Below are 16307 nucleotides of genomic sequence, written 5' to 3'. Positions count from 1 at the left end.
TTATTAGGAACCAGTTTTAATAGAAAGACCAAAGGAAAATTGGATGATTTTAATCATTTGGGATCATACTGATCATCTCCATACTTGATATATAAACAGTACTTCAACTAGAGTTGGTTCTTTCTGGGCTGATTAGCACCTCACCTGTCAAGGTCCTTAGGAAAGAATTCTAACAGGAAAGAATCCCTTACCTGCAGTAATTGGCCAGGATGGAGAGAGCCCAGGAAAGGAGATGTATGGCAGTAAACCGTTTCTCCGTATTTACAATCTGGGGCTCCAGGATCTTTTCCAGGTTTCTATAAGGAACACAGAAGACCCAGCTACTATCACAGAATGTGATCAATAAGCCTACACAAAATATTCCTCGAGCACGGCATTTTACTAATATTACTAGCTACAAAAAAGACACCATTTCTTTCTCAAGACATTTACAGTATAAAAAAGACAAAATACACGTTTGCAAATTATTGCTGGATACCTAATTACAGCTATATTGGTAACAAAGATTTTCTGAGTAGAGACTCACCCTCTTGTAGTAGTTCTTTATCTTGGTTGCCATGCCAACCTGCATCATCAACGGTCCATTTTCTTCACTGTATTCTGCAAGAATAAGATCTCCATCTTTGCCTGTGAGGTCCTGAGGTGTGCGCATAAAAAACATCTCTCCGCCACCAGAAGCTTGTCTCTCTTGTTCTCTCATCTGCCCAGAGCAAAGAGAATACAGTCCAGCTCCCGACAGCACAATGACTACAAACTGATACTGCTCACTCTAAGACAGTGCCACCAAAAATGATTTTACCTTGCCTTTTATTCCAACTTCACTGCCAAAAGTTTCAAACATCAAGTTGAAACTGCGAACACTTACTATCCCAGCACCTAGATACAACTTTACATTTTACCTTGTTTCGTCTAAAACTACATCTATAGATTTTGCTGAATCATTTTTGAAAGTCACACTCATTATGACACATCCCCCTTAAGTATTTTCATGTGCATCTCCTAAGAATAAGGACATTCCCCTAAATGAGCACAATAACATTCTATCACATCTGAGGAAATAGTAATTCCCGAATACCATCTAATATCCAGTCCATTCCCCGAATTTGTACTCTAATGTCTTTTATAGCGATTTTTTTGTAACCAGAGTTCAATCATACCTTAGCCTTCTTTTTGATGTGCTTTAGCAAGGGCTGGACTGAGTGGGGACCTGGCTGAGATAGCGCCCCAAAGGAGTATTTCTTCAGAGGTGGGCGATGGAACTGCCGAAGTTTGATGGGCCCCATGTGGGTAGGAAAGAAGGGCTGTCGTAACTCCACGGCAGGAATTGAGTGCTAAGACAGGAAATACACGGTTCAAATTAAATACTAACTTCAGCCTACGCAAGATTTACCCACATCCTCCATCAAAACAAGGCAGCGGTTCCCATCCATCATAGAAAAAAAAATGCTACCTTTACCTGGATAATGTTTCCTCCGAAGGTGCCACGAAGACCCTGTTGCTTGGGGTAGTAATACTCATCATTGGAGAGATTCCATGGATCTTTCACTTCTGGCTGAGACATGTTCTAATGATAGGACATCAAATAAACCTTAGTCAGGCTACCCTTCTCCATTGCATTTCTTTGTTCTTCTAAACATCCCAAGTCCCTTTTCCATTCACAGACCTGCTGTGGTTCTTCCTTGATGACCCCCGTTTTCCCTAAGAGAATTCGACTCTTCTTCAGAGAGGATTCCTTCTTACTCTCCTTGGAGGGGGAGTTAGAGGTGGCCTCTTCCTTTTCATCAGGAATTTCTAAGGATGAAACAAAAGTCACTCTGGAGATGCTATCCCTGAAGACTCACTTTTTCCTACAGATACCTTTACGCTTCCTACCCAGATCTTTTATCGTATCCCAGACCACTTCTAGGCACTCTAACTGAATTACACTCCTAGAATCTCAAAGGTACTACTTTCCAATGTTCCTACCTTAGGAGTTTTCCCTAAGCAAAACAGAAATACTAGGCACTAACAGCCACAACTTTGCTCTCTCAAACTGCTACCTAGAAACTCCTAGTCTTTTTATTTTTACCTATTTTTTCAAGTAGGTTTCACACCCAATGTGAGACTTGAACTCACGACTCTGAGATCAAGAGTCACATGCTCCAACTGACTGAGCCACCCAGGTACCTCAAGAAGCTGCTAGTCTTGGACCTGCCCAACCTTTCTGATTTCCCCCTGCCCTTTGACATTAGCAGCAAGCTGTCAATTATGGAGAAGGAACACTGGCCCCTACCAATATCATACCCAAAATGAGGTTCTCATCATTGGGATCAAGTGTCAAAACAGGAGGCTCTAACAGCCGGGGCATAGCCTGAGCATCCCAGATGATATGGTCCTCCCAGCGTCCATACACCAGCTCCTCATTGTCAATGGGAAAGATGGAGTACCAAGGCTTGTCATCATCCAGGGTGGCTGCAAAACCTAGTCAAAATAACAGACAAAACATTTATTCCCCTTTCAATCATGATTCCAGCAAAGGGAAGAGGAGCAAATGGTAGTAAAGTTATTCATGTGGCTACTTGAAAAGGAACCTAGTGCACACAGTATATTTCACACTTTTAAAGAAAGCTGCAGACAAAATGTTCATTCCAATATTTTTTAGAAGAATCAAAGTTTAGGGGCACCTGGGTGGCTCAGTCAGTTGAGCCTCCGACTCCAGCTCAGGTCATGATCTCATGGTTCCTCAGTTCAAGCCCTGCATCAGGCTCACTGCTGTCAGCACAGAGCCCGCTTCAGATCCTCTCTCCTCCTCTCTCTCTGCCCCTCCCCCACTCACGCTCTCTCAAAACTGAATAAACATTAAAAAAACAAAGAGTCTCATGCTCTACTGACTGAGCCAACCAGGCACCCTCCACTTCATGTCTTTTGAGTTTCCCATGTTATTAGACATTTTAACGAAGAACTTTGAATGATATACGATATTTGTCAACTGAAAAGCACAGTGTACGACACTGTCTATAGAAATGAGCTCAACTGGGGCACTTGGGTGGCTAGTCAGTTAAGTGTCTGACTTTGGCTCAGCTCAGGTCATGATCTCACGGTTCGTGAGTTCGAGCTCGGGCTCTCTACTGTCTGCACAGAGCCCACTTCAGATCCTCTGTCTCCCTCTCTCTGCCCCGTTAACTCATGCTCTCTCAAAAATAAACATTTTTTAAAAATGAAAGAAATGAGCTCAACTACACATACACACAGAAGACAAAAAAACAAAAACGAAGTACACCAAAGCGTTAATAATTGATCATCTCTGGGTAGTAGGATTTATCAGTGATTTTTGACACTGTATTCTATTTTCAAAGTTTTCTACGTTAAGCATGGAATACCTTTTTTTTGCATATTTAAGGAGAGAAAAAGCAAATTCTAGAATGATAAAGACAAAGACAGAGGGGCTGGCTTTGAAAACAAAAGTATAGAGATAAAGCACTGTTCTAGTTCAGAAAGATCTTTAACTTCAAAGTGGTTTTCCCGTTTTTTTCATGAGAAATCAGAGTCCACCCTAGCTTGTTAATAGTTGTAAAGATTTATTACGGACTAGAATCAGGGCTCAGATTGAAAACATTTCACCGTCCCTCGGCAGCAGAACAGAGCACAGCTGGGCCCACTCAGGACGACCAAGATGAAGGGCAGTGTGCTAGACACAGCTGGCACAGAAACATACCTTGCTGGACATTGTAGGCCATGGCATTCCTAGTCATGCTGGAAGGGAGCCAGCCCGCCAGGCTTGCACGCTGAGGTTTCGTCCCTTTGTGTTTGACATCCTCCCCATCCCAGATGATATCATCCTCCCAATGCAGCTGTGTCACCATCAGGAAGTTTTCATCAGCCAGAAGGTCAGTGCCACCGTTCTCCTCAAGTTTCCTAAAGTCCTACAGAAACAGGGAAGGAACAACAAATCTCTGAACAGTCACCGGTCAAAGTTCTCACTCCAAATCCCCCGTCGGATACATTGAATGTAGTCCTCAAGAGAAGAACCCGATGATAGAGCAACACCGGCTCCTCCTCCTCCACCTAGCCTAGCACCGCACTCACTCCACAAACAGAATCTCTGCGATGGGGCCTAGCTGCCAGGGTGATATGCTGTAACATGCAACAGGCTTCGACACCTCCATCTCCCACTGAAGACACCCTTCCCAACCGAAAAGCAAAGTTAAGTAAAACTGACAGGGCCCTGGGCACAGATTCCTTTCTCGGGTACCAGTGTCACTTACCTCAATGATTCTACATTTTATCACAGGTTCATGGTCCATCTTTCTCAGTTTGAAGCCATAATCAAACCCACTGCCATCTTCAGGGACACCCAGCATATCATACCACAGTCGAGCAGGCCCATAACGCCACTCAGCCACTCTTGGTTTGGTATCTGTCACTTTATCTATGTCTCCAGTTGACTGGGAAAACTTGGACTCTACAGGAGCCATCATCGTAATCTGTAACAGAACAGAGTAGGAAGGGAGGAGGATTTCCTGATCCCAGATGTCCTAAGGCTACAGGGAGTCCACAGTCAGGAGGGGAAGTCAGAGGGGCCATAAGGATGATTCTTCAACAGGACTGGATTTAGAATGTGAATAATGGAGCTATATCACGACACCCTCGGCCTATCATTCAAACTTTCCTACCCACCAGTTTGTGTACCACCAGGTGCCTGTCTTTGGTACTTTTCTATTATAACAGGGAAAGGACAGCCACTAAGACTAAACTCATGATTACTCACTCATAATTGGCACAGGACTCTGCTAAGGTGCTATTTCCAATTTAGACATAAGCTAGGGAGAACCCACTGTTCCTCTCTTAGACCTCAATCCCAGGACTCTATTTTGCCTACTTCGTCATCAGAGAGACACTGCTCGGGAGGTGGTGGTGGAGCATAGTCATAGTTCCACAAAGACTTCTGGCTGACTTCTGCCTCTACTGAGCACTCCACCTCCTGGATCTGCTCTTCCTGTAACAGCTCACGGTGCTTTTTCTTCCTCTTTCTCCGAGCACTCCGCCAAACAGATGGGACATTCTTCCCTGGTCCAAAAAGACGTAGGAAGCGTAACACCTAGAACGCAGAACATGCTACTATGTCAAAGACTCCATATCCCATAGGAAAACAGCAGTGTCTGGGTCTGCAAACTCCCCTGAGGGGTCTACTCGGCCGTGGGGGAGGGACCAAGGAGTGCTGAACTCAGGTTTATAACATCTACCAAGAAAGTAAAGAAGTATCCCTTAATAATTTGGACTAGTTCTTTTAAGATGACAAGGACAATTTCTAATGAGAACCATATAAATCACACATACTATCACAAATGCGTACAACTTTTTTTAAAAAGAACCAATACAACGTCACTGAATAAGGAAACTTAAATCTCATCCATTCGATATTCAACATCTTAACAACAGAACTCAGTATTTTAGAAGAGGTCAATGGTTTGCAACTTGGGCATTCTCCACAGAAAGTACCTTCCCAGGCCGAAATTCCGGGAAAAGTTCTGTGACACTCGGCAACAGCTTGGTGGCATCATGCTGCATAATCCCGGCCAATGGTAGGGTCAGCTTTCCATCCTCACATTCTGCCTGTGTTGCTTCCTGAGGTCCCATCTCAGATTCTGAGTCAGAGGAACTACTGAAGTCCACTTTCTCTGAGGCCAAAGAGGAAGGGGCAATGATGGAGGGCAAGATGATGCCTTCTCCATCCTCAGACACTGCAACAAGGAAGAGAAACCCCTTTGGCATGTAACTGTGAGCATATCTCCTCCGACTCAGCCAGTACCCAGTCTAGGCTCTATGCATGGCTCGGTGGCAGGGGGTATAGTTCCAAGCACCCAGATTACTAGTATGCAACCCAGAAAACTCACTCCACTCAGTATCTCCCACCATCCCCAACTCACCTTGTACCTGGTACCCTAGGGTTGTGACGAGAGAAAACAAACACTATTACTACGTTCACTACTTTCTATACATATATTAGGTTAAAGGAATATGACCAACAGCAAAATTAAATAACACTTTTATACCAATCAGGCCTTGTAATTTGCAGTTCGGGGGCCCATAAACTGAAAAAATTTTTTAAGCTCACAGGAGAATAATGAAATTATGTAGCATGAAATCAGATCTATGACATAAAGTTAACAGATGTTACTTAGCCTGCAGACTAAAAAGGAAACAGCTAAAACTCTAACAGGAGGAATTTAGGTTAACATAATCCCCAAAATACAGGAGATCAAAAGACACTGCTCTTCCCCAATCTCCTAGCCTAGGACAGGACAGGGTTACTACTGTGGCAGACACAGGAAAGATGAGATGATCACTAAAGCCCTTGCCTTGGAAATCTCTGAATCTGGTAGTTGGCTCTAGATGATTATAAATACACATTCTAGTGTGCCTTCCCCATTTAATCATTTCTTTTAAAGAGAGTCATCTAAACAGGTCGGTTCCAAATACCGGTATACAGATCAGCTGCATCAGAAATTACTTGGAGAACATTTTGAAATTCCTGGGCTCTATCCTGGATCTTTGAATCAGACTCTGGGATGAGAGTCAGAAATCTGTATTTCTTTAAAGGCTTGGGATGACTGGGATGGGCAGCCAGATTTGAGAACCACTGACCTAAACTACTTTCTCTCCAGTGCCTGTTAAAATACTGTTGCCAAATGTTTCAAAAGTAACACTTTCCTTTACCACTGAAATTGTAGGACTCACTTCCAGAAGCAGTACCCTTTCCTAGCAGCTGCAGTTTTACAGCTCCCTATGGGTATGCTAAAAGCCTCGACCTATGAATGCAAGTTGCTCTTTGGACAAAAGAAGACAGTCTCTACTTACCACTGGTAATAGCATCTTGGTCTTTATCCTTCTTCACTGGTCCTGGAGGTGGAGGTGGAGGAGGCATCAACTTGCAGTCAATGTCTTCACAATCAGCATCATAGTCGTCTTCATCATAATCTAATAAAACCAAGAAGGTGATCACCTCAACATCCAGAATGTCACACAACAGCCCTGAGTTCCTCCATCACACAAGAATTTAAAGCAGCACGTGAAAACACTATACAGACCCCTTAAGAACACACAAGAGATGTGGCTTCTGCCTTCAGAAAGAGATGTCACGGTATAATATACCCAAATGCTATAACACTATGTCTACCTCATACAGGAATTGAGCTCCCAAGAATGGTTTAAAAACATGTGTTCCGGGGCGCCTGGGTGGCGCAGTTGGTTAAGCGTCCGACTTCAGCCAGGTCACGATCTCGCGGTCTGTGAGTTCGAGCCCCGCGTCGGGCTCTGGGCTGATGGCTCAGAGCCTGGAGCCTGTTTCCGATTCTGTGTCTCCCTCTCTCTCTGCCCCTCCCCTGTTCATGCTCTGTCTCTCTCTGTCCCCCCCCAAAAAATAAATAAACGTTGAAAAAAAAAATTAAAAAAAAACATGTGTTCCTTCTCCTGATCAAATCCTATTTGATTTTTTATTTTCATCCTGCTCTATCTCATAATTCAATTGAACCTTCTTCCTTCTCTGTCAGTTTCCTTTGAGGCTGGACTTTTTCTCTTCTCACTTCCCAAGTCTTTGATACATTTTTTACCTACCTTCTGCAGTTGTGTTATTCTTTTCACTGCCCTTTAGCCACTGGCATCACTCAGTACTTGATGGTGAAACTCTGCTTTTATTCCTCTACACAAGCTCCGTTGCCTTACTCAAGAATCACCCATATCCAGATTAAACCCAAATCTGTAGCTCTTGCCCTGACTTAACCCCTCTACAATCACACCACCACATTCTGCTGCCTAAAGAACCTTTCCATTCAGATATTCCACAACTGTATCTGTCATCACATTGAAATATCCTTACCACTTTCCAACTCCCTTTCCTTTCTGTCTACACCACCTCCATCCTCATTTTCGCAGCTTATGATTTTAAGTCTCCTGTCCTCTCCATCAATCTTTTACCCCCCCAACACACCTTTTCCAATCAATCATTAACAGTGGTCATTATAGCAACTTCCATTTACTGAGCTCCCATTACGTGCCAGGTATCTGTAGCTATTTTATCTATAATCCTCCCAACGACGTTGGCAAAGTAGGAATTATTCTGAGATAGTGAATTGACTTACTCAGGATCACACAGTTTTAAGTGACAAAGTTAGAATCCAAGGCTGGCTGAACAACAAACAAAGCCTGTACTCTTCCCAATGCACTTCCTCACTTACCCAGTCCTACTCATGTTTTATCAGCAACTCTCTAATTTAATTCTGCTTAGCATTTTCCACAATTGTCACCTTACTCCACATTTTTACATAGGTGTAGAGTAACTTGACATCTAGCCTGCAAGAAGTCTCCAAGTTTGTCTGCCCCTTTACCCTTTTTTTTTTTTTTTAAAGTTTTCATTTATTTATTTTGAGAGAGACAGAAACAGTGTGAATGGGGGAGGGGCAGAGAGAGAGGGAGACAGAGAATCCCAAGCAGACTCCGCACCGGCAGCACGGAGACCTATGTGGGACTCAAACCCACGAACTCACGAGATCATGACCTGAGCCGAAACCGAGACTGGGACACTTAACTGACTAAGCCACCCATGCTCCCACCCCCCTCCCCCACCCCCCCGCTTTACCCTTTTTCTAATCAAAACCCCAAAGCCACAGGTATCACCTTCCATCTCCATTTAGGAAGGAAATGCAATTAACATTTACAGAGCATCTACCATGCCACTGTACTATGTAGGTGCTTTCACACCACATGATAATAAACTTAAATTCCCACAAAAGAGCTATTAATTAATGAGGCAGGTTTTATCATCTTTATTGCAAACAAGAAAACTGAGGGATTATTACAAATCCAAGCCTCAAACACTGAGCAATTTTCCCAGGGTCAAACTAAATATGAAGCTGGGGGTTGAAGCTATCATTCTGATTTCAAAGTCCATTTTCTTTCTTTTCAACTTTATTTATTTATTTATTTACTTACTTACTTACTTAGAGAGAGAGAGAGAGAGAGAGAGAGAGAACCAGCTGGGGAAGGGCAGAGAGAGAAGGAGACAGAATTCAAAGAGGCTCCAGGCTCTGAGCTGTCAGCAGGGAGCCCAACATGGGGCTCAAACTCACAAACCACGAGATCATGACCTAAGCCAAAGTCAGACGCTTAATCGATTGAGCCACCCAGGCACCCCCATTTTCTTTTTATTATACTACCCTTACTGCACCAATCTATGCTGGTTTATAACCTTTTATGGCACCAAATCCCAAGTGAAGGTGCTGTCAAATTGTTCAATCAATTCTTGCTACCTAGCAGTATGTTTTCCACTCCTTTCAAAGTTTATTTATTTTTACTAATCTCTACACCAATGTGGGGCTTGAACTCACATCAAGAGTCACATTCTCCACGGACTGAGCCAGTCAAGTGGCCCTCCACTCCTTCTAAGAAAACCTGCTAGCCAATTCCCCCCACACTAGTCACTTACTTCTACCTCCTAAACCTTTAGACAAGCCATTTTTCCACACCAAAATGCCCTGCTGCTCCCTCCCCATGAAACCCTGTCTTTCAAAATTTTGCTCAAAATTCACCTCCACGACATCTCTTCTAATGACCTCCACTGACTTCCAGCTATTCCACAGAAGCATCATTGTAAATCAGGCCATGTGCAGGGGCCAATGTCAGAGGAGGAGGAAGCTAGGAGCATAGATGAAGGCACCTTCATTGGACAAGACAACTTGGAAATGAGCATCCCAGAGTACTAACACTATCAAATGCAGCATCACCCTTTTCCAGGTCAGCTCATAAAACCCAACTAGGAAACCCCCACTCATCTTCTTCCTTAACATCCCTACCCAAGACAACAAACCCAAACCTGAAAATTACAATAATCCCTGAAAATCAGAGCTGCTATCTAAGTCAGGGCACTTAGTTATGATATTTGTCTTAGACAGTATCAACCTCTCAAAATGAAATACAATATTCCATACAGAAATTGAGCTTGTAGCTGGCTTATGTCTTATTATGAATAATTATGCTTTGTACTTGTTTATTCCATCTTCCTCAAATGATAAGAATATCCCTGATAGTAAGACCTGTATCTTCTATTTTTCCGGGTTACCTCTTGTGTATGTGGTAGTTAATTCTCCTTAAATTATATAAGCAGTTATATAAGCAGCATTGAAGCCCATTAAATGGTCCTGAAATCTGATTCAAAGAGGTAAACAATGAGCAACTTCACACAATATGTCAGGCAGTGAGAGAAGTAAGGCAGTGGAAACAATGAATTACATATGTGTCAACTACCCTTTAAAAGTTGCAAAAATTGGGGCGCCTGGGTGGCGCAGTCGGTTAAGCGTCCGACTTCAGCCAGGTCACGATCTCGCGGTCCGTGAGTTCGAGCCCCGCGTCGGGCTCTGGGCTGATGGCTCAGAGCCGGGAGCCTGTTTCCGATTCTGTGTCTCCCTCTCTCTCTGCCCCTCCCCCGTTCATGCTCTGTCTCTCTCTGTCCCAAAAATAAATAAACGTTGAAAAAAAATAAAAAATTAAAAAAAATAAAATAAAATAAATAAAAGTTGCAAAAATTAAAAGTAAAAAAAAAAAAAAAGAACCAAGATCAGTAGCTCTAGGTCCCAGACCACAGAAGGAAGCTCCTCAAGATCAGAAAATGGATTTTATTATCTTCATACCATACTGTCAGTTTATAGCCCATAACAGGTGCTCGATAAATGTCTAATGACCTGAGTTGAACTCGTCAAGGTCTGCCATTAGCTAACTTACAGAACTTTTACTAAAGTCCCACATCTTATTAAAGTCAAAGCCCAAGTTTTCCTTATCTATGATGAAGTTAAGAATAAATAATCACTAAGACCCCTTTCAGCTTTGATTGATTCTACATGTAGCACTTTATACAAGGGAGAAAAACCTATATTGTGAGCAAGCATTAGGTGCATTCTGTCAGCATACAGGTGGTAAGTGATTAACAGAAGGTGAGCCAATAAATACACGTGCTCATTTATACAGGGCATAGTATATATTAATCCTCCTTGAACTACCAAGTCCCTGAGGGCAAAGACTGTGTTTAAATAGCATCTGAAAACATGGGCGCCTGGGTGGCTCAGTCAGTTGAATGTACGACTCTTGATTTCAGTTCAGGTCCTGATCCCAGGGTCATGGGATCAGGCGGCACGTGGGGCTCCGTGCTGAGCGGGGAGCCTGCTTGGCATTCTCTCTCTCTCTCTAAAATAAATAAAATGAAAAAGCAATTTTTAAAAAATAGCATCCAAAACAGTGTCATGAACTTAAATACCAGATGATAAAGAAAGCATTATCATCCTGACTTGGTGTTCACCAATAATTTGGGAAAACCAGTATGAGGAATAAAAGCCTGAATATGACACTGCCCCAGAACACACACACAAAAAGGACAGCAACTACGTAAAACTGAGCTGACAAAGAGAGAGAAGCAAAGGATGGAGAACAAGAACAATGGCAGAAAGCATACACAAAAACAAAATGGACTACACAGCAAGAAAATGACCTGGGATGCTCTACTGAGGACACTAAAGAATCACCTGAGTGGCAAAGAGGCTGCAAACTCCCCATTGTCTGCTGATATCTTCGGCTTTCGTCTTCTGCTACCTCATTGATGTCTGAATAGTCCACAGCATCTTCTGTACTCCTGATCCATCCTATAAATAAAAGCGGGGGGGGGGGGGGCACAGTATATCTCAACTAAGAGCAAATAACTCTCACTCCCAATAATTCCCATTGAAAAGTGCATATACAGTAAGTGGCTAGCCTCCTCCTCCACCTTACTCCCCATGACCCAGACTTACCTTCATCATTTACCAGGACACCATCAGTCCCAGTCAATTCTTCGTTTGCCGTGAGTTCAGTGATCAGGCTGCCAAGACCTAAAGCCCCCAAGCCTGCCAAGTGCTTCTTACATTCCTGAAAAAGGGACAGCACTAGAGTCAAAGATAACAATTAAACCTAAGCTTCCCACACAAAGCTTAGGAACATCACATTCAAGAACTGTAAAGTATATCTTCCACTAAACTCCACATTGATCAGATCTTTATGAATATATATATATATATACGCTGTCCAATTTCATCACCATACTTCAATATAAGAAAAAATTATTCAAAGAACCATCATCAAGTCTAAACAAATGGAACAGTAGTTCTCTGATTAAAGGTTAAGGCAAATCACTGGATTAGAAAGGGAAGACAACTTTTTTTTTACTACCTTTTGTGTGTCTGCGTGTATGGCAGAAGAATATTGATCAGTGTTTTCTCCTTGAGAAAATGAACCGAAGTCAAAGTAGGGAATGTTCATTTAGGCACAGGAAACAATTCCATGAATGTCAGTGAGCAGGGGAAACTACCTAAGAAGTGCACTGCGCCAGAAGAGGTCTGCCCCAAATAATCTGAACATTCACTGTTCTAAAAACTGAGGCTTGAACTACATGATCCGTTGCAGATTAGGTCCAATTCTCTGGCTCTAGAACCACGTCAGGTGAATGATGTCAGAAATGCAGTTTCAAAAATCTTCAAGGTTCTCATAGCAATGGTTTAAAAACAATGTCACTAGTTACGCTATTTTTCCTGCAGCCTTGTTAGGATGAATATTATCCCCCAAAGGCCCCCACATCAGCGCCCCTGACCTACGAGGGCTAGCCTACCATTCTCTCTTCTCCCTACCCTCAAACAGAACCAAGCCTCCCCAGTCTGTTATGCACACTCTAGTATGACAGTGCCGGCTTGTTTCCTCTCCTCTTACGTTAACTGCGCCGTCTCCCAGAAACTCTACCCTAAGCACCCTCTACTGTCCTCAATCTTACCTGCTCCCCTGAACTGCACCACCCCCAACCCTATCCCCACGCCCACGCCCTCACATCATCCAAGACGCTTTCCCCCTCCAGCTGCCCGGCTCCATTGATATTGCCAAAAAGGAAACCGGTTAAAGAAAATGGGCCTCCTCCCGCCGAATCTTCATCGCTGTCTGTGTCAGACATGATGGCGGTCGTGGTGTCACTAACTGCTGCGGGCAGCAGCAAATCCCAGCCGGGTCCCATAGACCGGAAACAAAAATATCAGTCGCCCAGAAGTGACTTAAAGAGCTCCTTGATCCAACCAGGCCCTGCCGGAAGCGGAATGGGGGGGAGGAGACGGAAACCGGAAAGACCGGCCGTCCTACGAAAAAGGAGAATTTGTTTCACTACTTTACTAACGGCTTTTGATTCGACAGTACACGATCAGGAGGTTACATATCTCGCAAGCGGTTGGTCAAAGGAACGGTTGGGTCCCGCCCCTTCCACTTATCTTCACGCGACCCTTCTCAGAGCCTTGGAGTGCTATGGCCCTTCTTCCAATTAGGGGCAACTGCCTCGGTTACGAGGCACGTCGTGGTAAACCGCGGGCGTCCACGACAGGGTACACGGAAGTGGAGGTTAGAAGTAGCCCTGGGTGTCCCGCTTCGCTGTTTCCTGTCAAGAAGAAACTGGGCGTGAATTGCACTGTGCCAGAACTACCTTTGCACGTTAGTTGTTTTGAGTTAACATTTCCCCATGGAAGTGGAGTCCTCCCCCCGCCCCGTTTTTTTTCGAGAAATGTGAAAACGAAAGAGTAGAATGAACTGCCGACCCCCCACCTGGATTCTTAATTGTTAACATTTTTACAGGGTTTTTTAAAAAAATTTCTGAACCATTTGAAAGTAGGTTACACAAATATGGGATTCCCCAGCCCTAAAAATAGACGTTTTTCTACATATCTACAAAACCATTATCGCATCTTTAAGTGCGATGAATCTTTAATTCAATATCACTTAACATACAGTTCATATTTACATTTCCCCAATTGTCCTAGTTGGAGCATTTTACACTTCAAACCGGGATCCGCTCAGGGTTCCGAATGCGGCGGCATTTGGTAATTTCCCTTCAGTCTTAATCCAGAAAACACCAGCCTTTTCAAAAAAATGACACATTTTTTTAAGAATCCAGGCAAATTGTCTTGAAAATACTCCGTTTTCTGAATTCGTCTGTTTCTTCAACTTGATTTAGGTTCAATATTTTGCTGGCCACCAGAAGGCACAAATGGTTGTCCCAGTATTGATGATGCTATATTTGAGCTCAGAGCCTGGAGCCTGCTTCAGATTCTGTGTCTCTCTCTGTCCCTTCCCTGCTTGAACTCTGTCTCTCAAAAATAAAACATTAAAAATAGTTTATAAAAAAATTACTTGAATCATTTTTTTCTCTATGGATTTGTTTCTGTTTGTATTCAACTTTATGATTTGCTTTTATTATCCATTTTATATAATTTAATTTTTAAAATATGTAAATTTTGACATGGTTCAAAGTCTATGTAACTATGTAAAAACTATGTAACTGTACTGTAAAAACTATGTAACTGTACTGTAAAAACTATGTAACTATGTAAGTATGTAACTATGTAAAAAGCTATTTCCATTGAAGTCTTGCTCCCAGGCCTATGCTCTCTACCCCATTCCCAGCCACTCTCTTTAAGTAACCATTCATTAATTTCTGGTTTATCCTTCCTGTGTTTATTTTTTTATTGAGGCATAATTGACATATTCTATTAGTTTCAGGTGTACAATATAATGATTTGGTATTTGTACTTCCTGCATTTCTTTTTTGCAAAAATAAGCAAATGAGTACACATGTTATTTCTGCTTTTTCATTACACAAAAGGTAGCATACTATATATACTCTTTCACCTTGCTTTTTCGCTTAATAATTTAGCCTGGAAATCACAGTGTGCCACTTAATAGCACTCTTCCTCATTCACTTTTATGGCTGCTTAGTACTTCACTGCATGGATGTCCCTTGGAATGTGAACAGTAGTTACATTTCTAGGCCAGATGACAAAGATCTGCCAAAACCTGCATAGTAGCTGAGATGCTGCACTTTGGTAGTGAAAAGTTAGGAGAATACTTTTGCTATCCTAATGGTTAAGGCAAAAAAGCAGAATGGAATATGTTTTTAAATGTACTTTATACTGCTTGGATGCTTGTGCTTAAGGAAAAGCAGATTCAGCAAGAGGTAGATGGAGGATTATAGAATGGGGAAAGAGGCTTCAGATACTATAAATATTAAAGATGCTATTCTTGACTTAAAATGTGGTTTTGCATAAGTTTACCCAGCAATTCCCAGCACTCCTAGGTATATACACAAGAGAGCTGAAAACATGTCCATACAAACCCTTGTGCACAAAGGTTCACAGTAGCACTGTGCATAGTAGCCAAAAGGTAGAAACAATCCAAATTTCCCTCAACTATGAGTAGATAAAATATGGTATATCCATACAATGGAATATTATTCAGCAATAAAAAGAAATGGAGTACGCATGTGTGCTGCAAAATGGATGAAGCTTGAAAATATTATGCTGAATAAAAGAAGAGTTCCAGGGGTGCCTGGGTGGTTGCTTGGGCATCCAACTTCGGCTCAGGTCATGATCTCACTGTTCATGGGTTTGAGCCCAGTGTTGGGCTCTGTGCTGACAGCCTGGAGCCTGGAGCCTTTCAGATTCTGTACCTCCTTCTCTCTCTGCCCCTCCTCCACTCAAGCTCGCACTCTCTCCCTCTCTCTCTCTCTCTCAAATAAACATTTTAAAAATTAAAAAAAAAACAAGTGAGTTCCAAATGACCACATATTGGGGGCACCTGGCTGGCTCAGTCAGTAGAGCATGCAACTCTTGATGTCAGGCACATGAGTTCAAGCCCCACGCTGGGTGTAGATGTTAATTAAAAAAAAAAAAAAATCAGGGGCGCCTGGGTGGCTCAGTCGGTTAAACGTCCGACTTCGGCTCAGGTCGTGATCTCATGGTCCGTGAGTTCGAGCCCCGCGTCGGGCTCTGTGCTGACAGCTCAGAGCCTGGAACCCGTTTCAGATTCTGTGTCTCCCTCTCTCTCTGCCCCTCCCCTGTTCATGCTCTGTCTCTCTCTGTCTCAAAAATAAATAAACGTTAAAAACATAAAAAAAAAAAAATCACGTATTGTTTGATTCCATGTACACTAAATGTTCAGGAAAGACAAAGTAGAGTACTGATTGCCTAGGGCTGAGGATGAGCACAGGAATTAACTGCATGAGGGATCTTTTGGGGGTGATGGAAAAGTTCTAAAACTGGATTTTGGTGACAGCTGCAGGACTCAGTCACTACTAAAAGTCATTAAACTGTACACTTGAAATGGGTGAATTTTTTGGTATGTAAATTATACTTCAATAAATCTGTTTTCAAAGCAAAGCAAAACAAAACACAACCCTGTTTTGCTTTTCCTTACCACTCACTTAATAGTGCATTGGCACCATATAC

General features: G+C 42.7%; 1 protein-coding gene across 14 annotated transcripts in view; it reads right to left on the bottom strand.

Annotated features, from left to right (window-relative positions):
* The window catches only part of TAF1 (TATA-box binding protein associated factor 1), an 85701-nt gene extending 72553 nt beyond the window's left edge, over positions 1–13148 (bottom strand). For 9 of the 14 annotated variants that reach the window (XR_006711037.1, XR_006711038.1, XM_045472319.1 and 6 more), the window contains exons 1-14: positions 12875–13148; positions 11811–11925; positions 11547–11663; positions 6838–6957; positions 5479–5720; positions 4859–5077; positions 4245–4463; positions 3695–3902; positions 2284–2460; positions 1664–1791; positions 1457–1564; positions 1158–1331; positions 527–700; positions 192–296 (exon numbers count right to left, since the gene is read on the bottom strand). Coding sequence is in view for 12 of the 14 variants with exons in the window: in XM_045472319.1 (XP_045328275.1) it covers positions 192–296; positions 527–700; positions 1158–1331; positions 1457–1564; positions 1664–1791; positions 2284–2460; positions 3695–3902; positions 4245–4463; positions 4859–5077; positions 5479–5720; positions 6838–6957; positions 11547–11663; positions 11811–11925; positions 12875–13054 (2286 nt within the window). In the remaining 2 variants the exon portion in view is untranslated. The remainder of the gene's footprint in view (positions 1–191; positions 297–526; positions 701–1157; positions 1332–1456; positions 1565–1663; positions 1792–2283; positions 2461–3694; positions 3903–4244; positions 4464–4858; positions 5078–5478; positions 5721–6837; positions 6958–11546; positions 11664–11810; positions 11926–12874) is intronic. The other 5 variants (XM_045472315.1, XM_045472317.1, XM_045472321.1 and 2 more) reach the window with 1 other exon arrangement.
* Between the last annotated feature and the right edge of the window lie 3159 nt (positions 13149–16307).

Source organism: Leopardus geoffroyi, chromosome X, assembly GCF_018350155.1.
Source record: "Leopardus geoffroyi isolate Oge1 chromosome X, O.geoffroyi_Oge1_pat1.0, whole genome shotgun sequence".
In the NCBI taxonomy this organism is placed as follows: domain Eukaryota; kingdom Metazoa; phylum Chordata; class Mammalia; order Carnivora; family Felidae; genus Leopardus; species Leopardus geoffroyi.
The sequence above is the reverse complement of the archived record's forward strand: the minus strand, read 5'-3'. Positions and strand labels throughout refer to the sequence as shown.